We start from the raw sequence: 14,278 nt of genomic DNA on the forward strand, positions 1-14,278 counted from the left end.
ACCGGCTGAAAGCAGGCTCAGCCTGGAGCTGTCTGGCAGGGCTCGGCTGTTGGAATTCTGCAGCGCCACGCCTCAGGAGACCAAGGTGGAAGCTACTGAGCCTCTCAAAGGCTAGAGCTAGAAACTGCCGAGTCCTGGTTTTTGTACTTCATTTGTCAAAGCACTCATGGGCCGGTGAAGAATCAAAGGTGGGGAGGGAACACCCCATCTCATGAGTGTTAAAGAAGGTCTGGTCATCTTTTGTCCCCACCGCACCGAGCCTTCAAATTTTCTCAGTACTCATACTCATTTCAAATTATTTTTAAACTTTTGATTATTAGATATGTTGTCCATATGAAAATGTGGATAAGTGCAAATGTAAAATTTAAAGAATCCGTAAAGTGAACAACTATGTGACTAACATCTGGAAACAACTTTGTCAGGACTCTGGAAGCCTTTCCCAGCCACCCCCGGCTTCTTCAAGATGACCACTATCCTGCCTCGACGGCATTAGCTTGTTTCTTCTCTATGGTTTTACTACTTATGGATGCCTCCCTAATAATGATTCCTTTTTTGAATATCCTTGACTGTCAGGAGGTTCATCAGATAATAAGACATGACTCATTTCCCAGGAATTCTCTCCTATAGTATTAGATTAAACTCTTGGGGTTACTAAGAAAAAAATCTGGCAGCATTTCCACCCAGCAGCACTTCAACCATTTCTCATATCACATGGTTTCAGTTCCTTTCACCATTCTCATATATTCTTTGATGCAATTTGTGTACATTTGTTTATCTTCTTTGGAAAGTACAGAACCCGGAATTCAGCATCCTTTCCCCATCTCAGCACAGGGCTGAAACACCCCACCTCTCACTGTAGATCTCAAACTACTGTCGGTGAAGTCAGATCACACTATTACTGAATATTAAGCTTGTAAGACCAAAATACCTAATATAAGACTGGGTCTGGAGCTCAACTTATGACTATTGAACGAATAATGGATGGATATTAAAATCCCCGAAATCTGGCAGATTGGAAAGTGGAGTAAGGAACCCAAGGCTCCGTCCTGCCACATGAATAAGAACTCTGGAATCTAATACATCATTTACAACAACCGGGATAATAATAATAAAAAACTATGGAATTTGAAAAATTTTATGAATTTAAAATCTCAAAAATTGGGCAAATTGGAACACAGAGTTGGGGATTCCAAGGCTCCATCCTTCCATAGGAATAAGAACTCTGGAATCTAAGAAATTTTACAACCGTTAATAAAGAAAAAATCTGTGGAATTTTGGTAGGAGAGCTCTGTGGTATTTTAATTTACTTCTTTACCATCTTCCACTCCCCCATTTTTGGCAGCAGCCTGCATTCCTGGTGCAAGTTACTGTTGCCAAGGCAAATAGCAGAGATTTACTCTAAAAACAGTCATGGCTGTCTGCTTGGAACTGATTGGCGCCTCCCTGGAGGAAAAGCTCAAGGACACACCTCTGCGTTGGCCGCATGGAAGCTTCCTGAAGGAGCAGCTCGAGGGCACACCTCTGCGTTGCCCGCATGGACACTTCCTGAAGGAGCAGCTCGAGGGCACACCTCTGCGTTGCCCGCATGGACGTTTCCTGAAGGAGCAGCTCGAGGGCACACCTCTGCGTTGGCCGCATGGACGCTTCCTGAAGGAGCAGCTCGAGGACACACCTCTGCGTTGCCCGCATGGACGCTTCCTGAAGGAGCAGCTTGAGGGCACACCTCTGCGTTGGCCGCATGGACGCTTCCCCGGGGTTGGGGCGACTTCAGGATAGGCCTTTGTCTAAAACATTACTGTTGTCATCTGGGGTAAAGAGATAAAAGTCGGATTAAATGGACTGAAAACCTCAGAAGAAAGAGGCTGGGAAGGGAGAGGCTTGGAGGGTTGACAGCTGTGAAAAGATCCCACGTATTATAGGGAATTTAGAAGCTCACGTGTACACATACTAAAAGTAGGTCTGAGAAAGAACCAAAGCGCTCACCCTTGCTGACCTGTAAGGCAGAGAAGGGTAAAGCAGAGCTGTAAACCTGCCCGCCCAAGTGTTGATGGGGGCCTCATGCAGAGATAATCTGCAAAGACAGAAGGAGAATTTATGTGTTTTGTTTTGATTTTGATTTTGTTCCAAGTATTTAAGGAAATCTCTGTCAAATTATCAGTGGGTGTGGTGGTTTGAAGCTGCTATGTGCCCCAGAAAACGCCATGCCCTTTAATCCACTTCTGTGGGTGCAGCCCTGCTGTGGGTGGGACCTGTTGGTTTGGCCGTTTCCATGGCGACATGACCCACCCTGTTCAAGGTGCACATCACCATTTCACTGGAGTCCTTCGTGAGAGGATGAGAGTCGGAGAAGCTCTGCAGAGATGCCCCAAGGAAGCCGCAAGACAAGGACGCATGCACAAAAGCTGAGGGAGGAAGCCACCGAAGCCAGAAGAGCCACAGAACCCAGGAGAAGGAGACCGGCAGACGCCTTCCCACAGGACAGAGGCGTCCCAGACGCCGGCAGACTCCTTCAGAGAAGGCGTCATACTGCTGATGTCCTAGTTTGGATATTTTCATGGTCTTAGGACAGTACATTTGGGGGAAATTAATATATCCCCATAGTAAAAACTGATCCATTTCTGGTATATTGCATTCTTGCAGCTTCAGCAACTGAAACAGTGGACCCATAAGCTGGTGGAACAGAGACTTCAGTGGCCACACATAGTAAAGAATATAGACTTTACAAACTTAGTTTAGAAAAGGCACTAAATAAGCAAACAACAACAACTCACAACAAGCAACAACAACAAACCACAGAAGGGGAGAGATCTGATTTATAGAGCTGCCACATTATAATATTCTAGTATAATATAATATACAAATAATATATGTTATAGTATAATTTAGTATTATAATATGACATATTATATAATATAGTACACTGAATATAGTATTCAGTATTCAACAAAATATTATGAGGTATAAAAAGAAACATGAAAGTGTGGCCCTGTATTCACAAGGTAAAAAGAAATTAATAGAGTGGACTTCCGGGAAGACGGCCGACCAGGGCAGCTAGAGACTGGCCCTGCTCCACAGAGAGGCTGGAGAGGGGACAGAAGGTGACGACTCGGGGTGCGGCTGACCTGGGGAAGCTTCTCCACCACACGTGGCAGCCCTGGTTGCAGAGGCCGAAGACCTGGGAGGCTGTTCTAGTTTGCTAGCTGCTGGAATGCAATATACCAGAATCAGAATGGCTTTTAAAAGGGGAATTTAATGAGTTGCTAGTTTACAGTTCTAAGGCCAAGAAAATGTCCCAATTAAAACAAGTCTATAGAAATGTCCAATCAAAGGCATCCAGGGAAAGATACCTTGGTTCAAGAAGGCTGATGAAGTTCAGGGTTTCTCTCTCAGATGAGAAGGCACATGGTGAACACAGTCAGGGTTTCTCTCTCATCTGGAAGGGCACATGGTGAACACGGCGTCATCTGCTAGCTTCCTCTCCTGGCTTCCTATTTCATGAATCTCCCGGGGAGGCATTTTCCTTCTTCATCTCCAAAGGTCTCTGGCTGATGGATTCTCTGCTTCATGGTGCTGCAGCATTCTCTGCTCTCTCCGAATCTCCATTCTCTAAAACGTTTCCTCTTTTATAGGACTTCAGAAACTAATCAAGACCCACCCAAATGGGTGGGGACATGTCATCACCTAATCCAGCCTAACAACCACTCTCAATTACATCACATCTCCTGGGAGGTGATCTGATTACAGTTTCAAACATACAGTATTGAATAGGGATTATTTTACCTTTATGAAATGGGATTTAGATTAAAACATGGCGTTCCTGGGGGACATATATCCTTTCAGTCTAGCACGGAGGCAGAAAGCGGGAGCCAGGCGCGGAGGCGCGGAGCCCATGGGGGTGCACGGGTGGGAGCCTGGGACTGGGAAGTCAGCCAGGCCGCGGTCCCTGGGTGCTACCCTCAACGGTGCAGCCCCAGGACAGGCAATTCACCCCACACCCCATGCACCTGAACCCCATCACCCGCTCCCATTCCCCGTGTTCCAGGCGCCCTCACCCCACTAGGCCCCAGTGCACCTACCTGACCCCCCACCCCCACCCCAAGTGCAGCCCAGCCCACCTCTCCTGCACCCCTCCCGAGCACTTCCTCCCCTCCCTGTTCCCTGCAGGCTGTTGCCAGTGCATAAAGGCTGCGGACACCAACCTCCATACCCAGGCTACCCCTGCTTCACCCATAGTGTCGCACAGCCTCACCCCGCCCTCCCTCAGCTCAATGCATCTGTTTACAACACTCCCAGGCCCATGTATGTGTATGGGTCCCCAACATCTCATTCAGCTCTGGGAATCCCATTTTACAGCAGTTCTAGAACCGCTCACATACATAGCCCTCAACCTCACTTCCCAGCTCTGAAAAAATGCCTACTTGTGCAGCCATGTCACAGCTGCCCCCAGTCTACAAGGGCCCCGTGCCTTAGACCAGCACACACCAGGGCTATTCCCCCAGACTGGTGCACCCACACAGCTACATCTTCCGTTGGGCACCCACATTCACAAGCATCAGTGTAACATCCCCAACCTGCGCCTATACCTGCCCTGAAACAATCACCACACTGAGTGTTCCACCCCGTGCCCTGCTCCCTGCTGTACAACCATCCCACAAACACAAGGCCTTAGATTACTGAAAGAAATCAACTCCCAAAGTAAATCAATCAAGATATCACCATGCCATGAGGACAGCAGAAGATCACTAAGCATATCACAATGCAGACAGATATAGCCCTGCCTAATGACAAAATTAAAACACCAGAGGAGACACAGATATTGGAACAACTAATCAAAGATGTTCATACAACTCTACTTAATAAAATAAATGGGACAGCAAATGATATAAAGAAGATCAAGAAGACAGCAGATAAGCACAAAGAGGAATTTGAAAGAATAAATAGAAAAATAGCAGAAATCACAGAGATTAAAGACTCTGTTGACCAAATAAAAAACATACTAGAGGCACACAACACCAGATTTGAAGAGACGAAAGAAAGAATAAGTGATATAGAGGACAGGAAAATTGACTTCAAAGACTCAAAACAGCAAATGGCAAAAAAGGTGGAAAAAATTGAATGGGAACTCAGGGAAGTGATAGAGAAAACAAAGCATACAAATATAAGAATCATTGGTGTCCCACAAGGAGAAGAGAGGAATAAAGGGCTAGGAAGAGCATTGAAGATATAATGGAGGAAAACTTCCCAACCCTCATAAAGGACATAAATATTCAAGCCAAAGAAGCCCAAAGAACTCCAAAACAGAATAAATCTAAATAGGCCCTCCCCAAGGCACATACTAATCAGTCTGTCAAATGTTGAAGAGAAGAAGAAAATCCTGAAAGCAGCAAGAGAAAAACAATCTATGACATAAAAAGGAAGTCAAACAAGACTAAGTTCAGACTAATCAACTAGCACCCTGGAGGTGAGAAGGCAGTGGTATGACATATTCAAGATCCTGAAAGAGAAAAGACTTCCAGCCAAGAATTCTTTACCCAGCCAAATTGTCCTTCAAAACTGAGGGAGAGATTAAAGTTTTCACAGACAAAGGAGTCCTGAAAGAATTTTTCAGCAAGAGACTGACCCTACAAGAAATACTAAAAGGAGTTCTGCTGGTTGAAAAAAAAGACAGGAGAGGGAGGTCTGGAGGAGGGCACAGAATTGAAGAGAACCACTAAGGGTAATTTAAAGAATACAAACAGAAAGAGAGAAAAGAATATATAGATTTGACAAATAAAATAAAAAAAAAGATAATGGCAGAATCAAGAAACACATTTTCAGTAATAACATTGAATGGTAACAGACTAAACTAACCAATTAAAAGATACAGATTGGCAGATGGATTAAGAAACATAATCCAGGTATATGCTGCTTATAAGAGACTCATTTTAGACACAAGGATGGAAATAGATTGAAAGTGAAAGGATGGAAAAAGATTTTCCACACAACTTGGAACCTAAAGAAAGCAGGAATAGCTATACTAATATCAGACAAAATAGAATTTAAATGTAAAGACATCATAAGAGGCAAAGAAGTACACTATATACTAATTAAAGGGTCTGTTCACCAAGATATAACAATCATAAATGTTTATGCTCCCAATCAAGGAGCTCCAAAGTACATGAGACAGACATTGGCAAAACTGAAGGAAGTGATAGGTGTTTCAACAATAATAGTAGGAGACTTCAATACACCACTCTCCTCTATAGATAGAACAATAAGACAGAAGATCAACAAGGAAGTAGAGAGGTTAAATAACTTAATACATGATTTAGAACTAACAGACATATATAGAGCATTGTACCCCAAAGCACAAGAATATACATTCTTCTCTAGTGCTCATGGAACATTCTCCAGGTTAGATCATATGCTGGGACACAAAACAGGTTTTTATAAATTTAAAAACATTGATATTATTGAAAGCACTTTCTCTGATCACAATGGGATGAAGCTGGATCTCAATAATCATGAAAGAATGAGAACATTCACAAATATACAGAGATTAAATAACACACTCTTAAACAACCAGTGGGTCAAAGAAGAAATTGCTAGAGAAATCAGTGCTATCCAGAGATGAATGAAAATGAGAATACAACTTATCAGAACTTATGGGATGCAGCAAAGGTTGTGCTGAGAGGGAAATGTATTGCCCTAAATGCCTATATTAAAAAACAAGAGAGCAAAAATTGAGGACTTAACAGCACACCTGGAGGAACTTGAGAGAGAACAGCAAACTAACCCCAAAGCAAATAGGAGAAGAGAAATAACAAAGATTAAAGCAGAGATAAATGAATGGGAGAACAAAAGAACAACAGAAAGATTCAATAAAACCGAAAGTTGGTTCTTTGAGAAAAACAATAAAATTGATGGTTCATTAGCAAGACGGACAAAGAAAAAAAGAGAGAGGATGCAAATAAATAAAATGAGAAATGAAAAGGGGTGCATTACCACAGACCCTGAAGAAATAAAAGAAATCATAAGAGGATACTATGAACAGCTATACACCAACAAATAAGATAACTTAGATGAAAATGGACAAATCCCTGGAAACACACAAACAAGCTATACTGATTCAGGAAGAAATAGAAGATCTCAACAAACCAACGACAAGTAAAGAGATTCAATTAGTCATCAAAAATCTTCCTACAAAGCAAAGCCTAGGGCCAGATGGCTTCACAGGGAATTTTATCAAACATTCCAAAAAGAACTAAAACCAATCCTGCTCAAACTTGTCCAAAAACTTGAGGAAAAAAGAACTGTACCTAACTCATTTTATGAAGCTAATATCATTTTAATACCAAAACAGGATAAAGATGCTATAAGAAAGGAAAACTAAGGCCAATCTCCCAAATGAACATAGATGCAAAAATTCTCAAAAAAAATTAGCAAATCAAATCCAATAACACATTAAAAGAATTATACACCATGACCTAGTGGGGTTTGCACCAGGAATGCAAAGATGGTTCAACACAAGAAAATCAATTAATGTAATATAGCACATTAACAAAAGGGAAAAATCACAGGATCGTCTCAATTGATGCTGAAAAAACATGCAACAAAATTCAACATCCTTTCTGATAAAAACACTCCAAAAGGTAGGAATCAAAGATAACTACCACAATATGATAAAGGGAACATATGAAAAACCCGTAGCCAGCATCATACTCAATGGACAGAGACTGAAAGCTTTCCCACTAAGATCAGGTACAAGACAAGGATGCCCAGTGTCACCACTATTATTCAACATTGTGCTAGAAGTTCTAGCTAGAGCAATCATGCAGGAGAAAGTAATAAAAGGCATCCAAATTGGAAAGGAAGAAATAAAACTCTCATTATTTGCAAATGATGTGATACTATACTTGGAAGATCCTGAGGAATCTACAGCAAAGTTACTTGAACTAATAAACAAATTCAGCAAGGTTGTGGGATATAAAATTAATGTGCAAAAATCAGTAACATTTCTATACACAAGCAATGACCTGGCTGAGGAGTCAGTTAAGGAAAAGATTCTATTCAAAATAGCAACCAAAAGAATCAAGTACTTAGGAATGAACCTAACGAGGGATGTAAAGGACTTGTACATAGAAAATTACATAAATTGCTAAAAGAAATCAAAGGAGAACTAAATAGGAAAGGCATTCCCTGCTCATGGATTTGAAACCTAAATATAGTTAAGGTGTCAATTCTCCCCAAACTGATCTACAGATTCAACACAATACCAATAAAAATTTCAACAACCTACTTTGAAGATTTGGAAAAGCTAACTACCAAATTGATCTGGAAGGGAAAGAGACCCCAAATAGCTAAAAGCATCCTAAAAACGAAGAAAAAAGTGGGAGGATTAACACTCCCTGACTTTAAAACTTATTATAAAGCCAAAGTGGGCAAAACAGCATGGTACTGGCACAAAGAAGCAGCACTGACCAATGGAATCGATCAAGAATGCAGAAATAGACCACTAAATCTATGGTCAACTGATTTTTGACAAGGCCCCTAAATCCTCTGAACTGGTACAAAATAGTCTTTTTATTAATTGGGCACAGAAAAACTGGCTATCAATAGCCAAGAGAATGAAAGAGGACCCCTATGTTACACCCTACACAAAAATTAACTCAAAGTGGATCAAACACCTAAATATAAGAACTAACACTGTAAAGCTCCTTGAAGAAAATGTAGGGAAACATCTTCAAGACCTAGTGTAGGAGGTAGCTTCCTAAACTTTATATCCAAAACACAAGTAACAAAAGAAAAAATAGATAAATGGGGACTCCTCAAAATCAAGTGCTTCTGAAATTTAAAAGACTTTGTCAAAAAGGTGAAGAGGGGGCGGGCCGTGGTGGCTCAGCGGGCAAGCGTGCTTGCCTGCCATGCCGGAGGACCCCGGTTCGATTCCCGGCCCCAGCCCATGTAAAAAACAAACAAACAAACAAAATATAATAAAAAATAAGAAAATGTTTAAAGATGTTTCCCTTTCTTCCTTCCTTCTTTCCTTCCCTTCCTCCCTCTCTCTTAAAAAAAAAAAAAAAAAAAAAAAAAAAAAAAAAAAGGTGAAGAGGCAGCCAACTCAATGGGAGAAAATATTTGGAAATCACATGTCAGACAAATGTTTGATTTTCTGTATATACAAAGAAATCATACAATTCCATAACAAAAGAACAAACAACCCAATTATAAAATGGGCTAAAGATATGAATAGACATTTTTCTGAAGAGCAAATACAGATGGCTCAAAAGCACGTGAAGAGATGCTCATTTTCACTGGCTATGAGGGAAATGCAGATCAAGACTACAATGAAATACCACCTCACACCTATAAGAATGGAAACTATAAATGTTGGAGAGAATGTGGAGAAACTGGGACACTTATGCACTGCTGGTGGGAATGTATAATGGTGCAGCCACTATGGAAGACCATTTGGCGGTGCCTTAGGAAACTAAATATCGAGTTGCCCTATGACCCAGCAATAGCACTACTTAGTATATACCCAGAAGAGCTGAAAGTAATGACACAAGCAGACATTTGCACACCAATGTTCATAGCAGCATTATTCACAATCACCAAAAGATGGAAACAAACCAAATGCCCATCAACAGATGAGTGGATCAACAAAATGTGATATATACATACATAGACTATTGTGTAGCAGTAAGACAAAATTCACGTCCTGAAGCACATGACAAGATGGATGAGCCTTGAGGACATAATGTTGAATGAAGTTAGCCAGACACAAAAAGACAGATACTGTATGATTCTACTTTTATGACCAGCATAAAGGTATAATCAGAGGCTTATAATACAGAATATGGGGGACTTAGAGATACATGGAAGCTAGAGATGGGTGAACCATTAGCTAATGAGGTTGAACTCCAATGTAAGGGAATAGGAGTGAAGGTGGTTCTCCTGTAGGTCTGTAAGTAATATTACCATATTGGAGATGAACAAGATTGAAATGGGTTATATGGACCTACGTGTCCCACTGATTAACACTAGAAATATGAATTAGTTCTTGCAATAATTACTCCAAACATATGATTCTTGTATAAAGAGTGTTTAAGTCCAGGATACATGGGGGGAAAACTGCTACTGCATGCCATGAGCTGTGTTCAAAAGGAAACCATCAGCACTACCACAGCAACAGCAGAGGTAAGTATTGGGGGAGGGGGAGGGACAAGAGTTAAGTGGAGGTTTAGATTTCCTATTTGACGAGGGTGTGTTTATTGATTTTCTTTCTCTTGGGAACAATGAAATTATCTAAAATTGAGAACATTGATGGACTATGGACTTTGGGCTCTCTACATGATGCCCCATGAATGCAGGTGGCTGACGGATACTCTGACGGAGAAGTAGATTGGCGAACAATGGTGTATACTTATGAACGAAGGTTGTGCTGCTAGAAAAAGGAACAATGTCGTGAGGCATGCAATGATGTGAATGAACATGTGGGACATCTGGTGAGACAAAATAAGCCAGAAACAAAGGAACAACAATGGTATGGTCACCTTTAGAAAATGCTTATAAGAAAACAGGGGCCTAGATGATAAGTTTTTAGAGCAGGCACACTAAGTCCGGAGTGGTGATTATTATTTCTGGATTTTGAGAGGCTATTATATATGTATATAACCTGCTATTTAGAGATAAGAACGAAGCCGAACAGGTTGGGGTTAAAGTAATTCAGAACATAGGGGTAAGGAAGACAGTGTCTATATTTTAGAACCACACATACTCTTTGAGACCAATGGAAGAAAGATTTATTTGATCTGGAACTGAAATCTTCTGTAGGGCATATTCTAATTCAACTTATTTGTTTAGCTCATATGAACAATTGAAACACAGGAAGCACAGAATAAGAAAGAGGTTCTTGAATCCTGTGTTGGTTATAGTAATGCCTTGATACATCCTAGAGTATATTAAGCAGATAATCAAAAAGTATTGGCAAAGTCCCCTTAGGGATGGGAGAAAGAATATGAAACTATTAAACCTTACCATCAAGGAATCCCCTGATACTGTGTTGAACTTTAGGGACACCCAAATCAATAGGCCATGCCCTCGATCATGAAGCTTACTCTTGTGAAGATTGTGTAGGTAGCGGAGAAACTTAGACTACCTATAGGCATGCCTAAGAGTTACTTCTGGAGGACCTCTCTTGTTGCTCAGATGTGGCCTCACTCTCTCTAAGCCCAACTCTGCAAGTGAAATCATTGCCCTTCCCCCTACATGGGACATGACATCCAGGGGTGAAAGTCTCCCTGACGACGTGGGAGATGAATCCCAGGGATGAATCCAGTCCTGGCACCATGGGATCAACAATTCCATCCTGACCAAATGGGAGAAAAGAAGTGTAATTAATAAAGTATCAGTGTCAGAGAGAGTTCAAATAGAGTCGAGAGCCTACTCTGGAGGTTGCTCTTACACAAGCTTCAGGTAGACCCTGCTACCTATCATAACCTGCCAACTCCCAACCAGGACCATTCCAGCCAATTCTAGAGAACATCTAGGGCAATAGATAAGATTTTATATCTATTGATATAAAAATATCAAAATTTTAGAATTGCCATAGCCCAAACACCCCTAAAGAGAGGATGGAAAGATCAAAAGTGATGGTGGAATTATACAGAGAAGATAGGATTTAACAAATGAATATGAATGCTGAATCACTAAATTGATATCTCTTTTAGTCTCCAGTATTTTAGAGCAGCTAGAACTAAAAACCTAAAATTGTGAAATTGTAACCCATGTCAAAGTCTGAAATATGTTCTACAACTAATTGTGGTGCTGTGCTTTGAAATTTATAGCTTTTTTTGTATATATGTTATTTTTCACAAAAAAAGAAGGAAAAAAGTTTATTGTGATGATAAAAAATATTTAAGCCCTCTAGCCTCCTATATTCTGATGCAAGTAGAAGGAAAAATATGAGAGGATTGTATGGGAGCCCATGACAACCTCTGGGATCTGTCCTGTAACTACTTGTTGAAGAGTGCTTTGAAAAGTATTGCTTTTTTCTTTCTTTGCATTGTATATATGCTATACTATACAATAAAAAAGTTAATAAAAAAAGAAATTAATAGAAACTGTACATGAGAAAGCTCAGGCATTGGATTCATTAGACAAAGGCATTAAATGAATTGCCTTAAATATGCTCAAATTACTAAAAGAAACCAAGGACAAGAGATAAAGGAAACCAGGCGGATGATATCTCACAGAATATCATGTATCAGTACAGACAGACACTCTAAAAAAGAACAAATAAAAATTCTGGAATTTAAATTTATAATAACCACTACCATTAGCTAGATATAAGCTTAAGGAACAGATGCTGTTGTAGTCTGCCAAAGCTGCCAGAATGCAACACACCAGAGATGGATGGGCTTTTAGTAAAAGGGGATGTATTTAGTTAAAAACATATAGTTCTTCAGAGGAAGGGTAGCTAACTTTCAACTGAGGTTCTTTCTTATGTGAGAAGGCACAGGATGGTCTCTGCTGGCCTTCTCTCCAGGCCTCTGGGTTCCAACAACTTTCCCTGGGGTGATTCCTTTCTGCATCTACAAAGGCCGGGGCTGAGCTGCGAATGCTGATATGAGGTGTGCTGAGCTGCTTGGGTTGTGCTACGTTGAGCTCTCTCATTTAAGCACCAGTCAATTAAGTCAAACATCATTCATTGCAGCAGGCATGCCTCCTAGCCGACTGCAGGTGTGATCAGCAACAGATGAGGTTCACATGCCATTGGCTCATGTCCACAGCAACAGAACTAGGCACCTTCACTTGGCCAAGTTGACATCTGAACCTAACTACCACGGATGCCCAAGAGGCTAAATTCCAGTGCTAGTGCATTAAAACATCAAAAATTTCAGGTTTCAACAGGAAATGACAAAACATGAAAAGAAGCAAGAAGGCTTCCGGGTCAAGATGGCGGCTTAACAATGTGCGCATTTTAGTTCGTCCTCCAGAACAACTACTAAATAACCAGAAACAGTACAGAATAGCTCCTGGGGCCACGTCAGTGACCAGACACACAGCATATCCCAGTCTAGACCAGCTGGACCAGCTGCGAGCACCCCCCAGAACTATGAGGTCCCAAAGCTGCGGCGGCCAGTGCCCCTCCCACACAGGCCGCTTCCCAGAGGGGAAAGGAAAGGACTTTAACAACAGCAGGGACTGGGCACAATCAAATGCCAATTGTGGAACTAATTAACAAATTCTGACTACTAAAAATAGGCCCCCAGCTTAGGTGAACCTGATCAAAGCAGAAGTTGCTCATTTTTGCCCCGGCGCCAAGGGGGCAGGACTGACAGAAAAAGGGGGGGAAAAAAAAAGAAGGAAACAGAGGTTTTTGTGGCTGTGTATCTACAAAGGCTTGACTGCCTCTGGATACAGTAGCAGGAATTTTCAGGCTGCAACTGCCCCAGGCATAGGCAGAAGTGAGCTCTTTTGGGGGCTTGTCTGGAGCCTGTGCCTTCCCCAGGGGAGGGGTGAAGCCCACCCAGGTGGAATCCCTCCATCAAGGAATTCAGACACCAGGTCTTGGTAATTTGAAGCCATTAAAACCAGCCTACAACCTCTCCTCTGTCTCCACCACACCCCCAGCAGGGAGAGTCTGCCAAAGTTAAAGGTACCGCATCATCTTATGCAGCTGGGACCTGCAGTCAGACAAGCACCACATACTGGGCAGGATAAGAAAAAGAGAGCCCAGAGACTTCACAGGAAAGTCTTTCAACTGGCTGGGTCTCACCCTCAGGGAAAACTGATGCAGGTGACTCTTTCCTCCTGATAGGAGGCCAGTTTGGTCTGGGAAAATCTGGCTGGGGTCTATAATACCTAAGTAGACCCTCCTCAGGGTGGGGTAGGGAAAAGCACCATACAAGCAGGGCAAGAAACAAGAAAACAAGAACTGAAAAATTCTCCTCTGTTAAACAAAACTTAAGCTAGAGGTCCAGATAAAGCTGAACAGAATGTCAAAGAACAGATAGACAACAAATTCATCCAGCAAGAAAACCCTAAATAAAAGAAGTGAAAGCAATCTCCAGAATAAACTAATTAAGGTAATTAAATGCCTAGACACCAGCAAAAAATAATAAATCACACTAGGAAAATTGAAGATATGGCCCAGTCAAAGGAACAAACCAACAATTCAAATGACATACCGGAGCTGAAACAATTAATTCAGAATATATGAACAGACATGGAAAACCTCATCAAAAACCAAATCAATGAATTGAGGGAGGATATAAAGAAGGCAAGGAAAGAA

The 14,278-nt window shown here is 41.4% G+C and overlaps 1 protein-coding gene across 1 annotated transcript in view; it reads right to left on the reverse strand.

Annotated features, from left to right (window-relative positions):
* Window positions 1–1,166: 1,166 nt before the first annotated feature.
* Window positions 1,167–14,278, reverse strand: part of LOC143655572 (uncharacterized) — a 29,849-nt gene continuing 16,737 nt past the window's right edge. The window contains exons 2-3 of the mRNA XM_077126822.1: window positions 1,984–2,071; window positions 1,167–1,805 (exon numbers count right to left, since the gene is read on the reverse strand). Of these exons, the coding sequence (XP_076982937.1) occupies window positions 1,399–1,740 (342 nt within the window). The 5' untranslated portion in view covers window positions 1,741–1,805; window positions 1,984–2,071 and the 3' untranslated portion in view covers window positions 1,167–1,398. The remainder of the gene's footprint in view (window positions 1,806–1,983; window positions 2,072–14,278) is intronic.

This window comes from Tamandua tetradactyla, chromosome 14 (assembly GCF_023851605.1).
Source record: "Tamandua tetradactyla isolate mTamTet1 chromosome 14, mTamTet1.pri, whole genome shotgun sequence".
Taxonomy (NCBI): domain Eukaryota; kingdom Metazoa; phylum Chordata; class Mammalia; order Pilosa; family Myrmecophagidae; genus Tamandua; species Tamandua tetradactyla.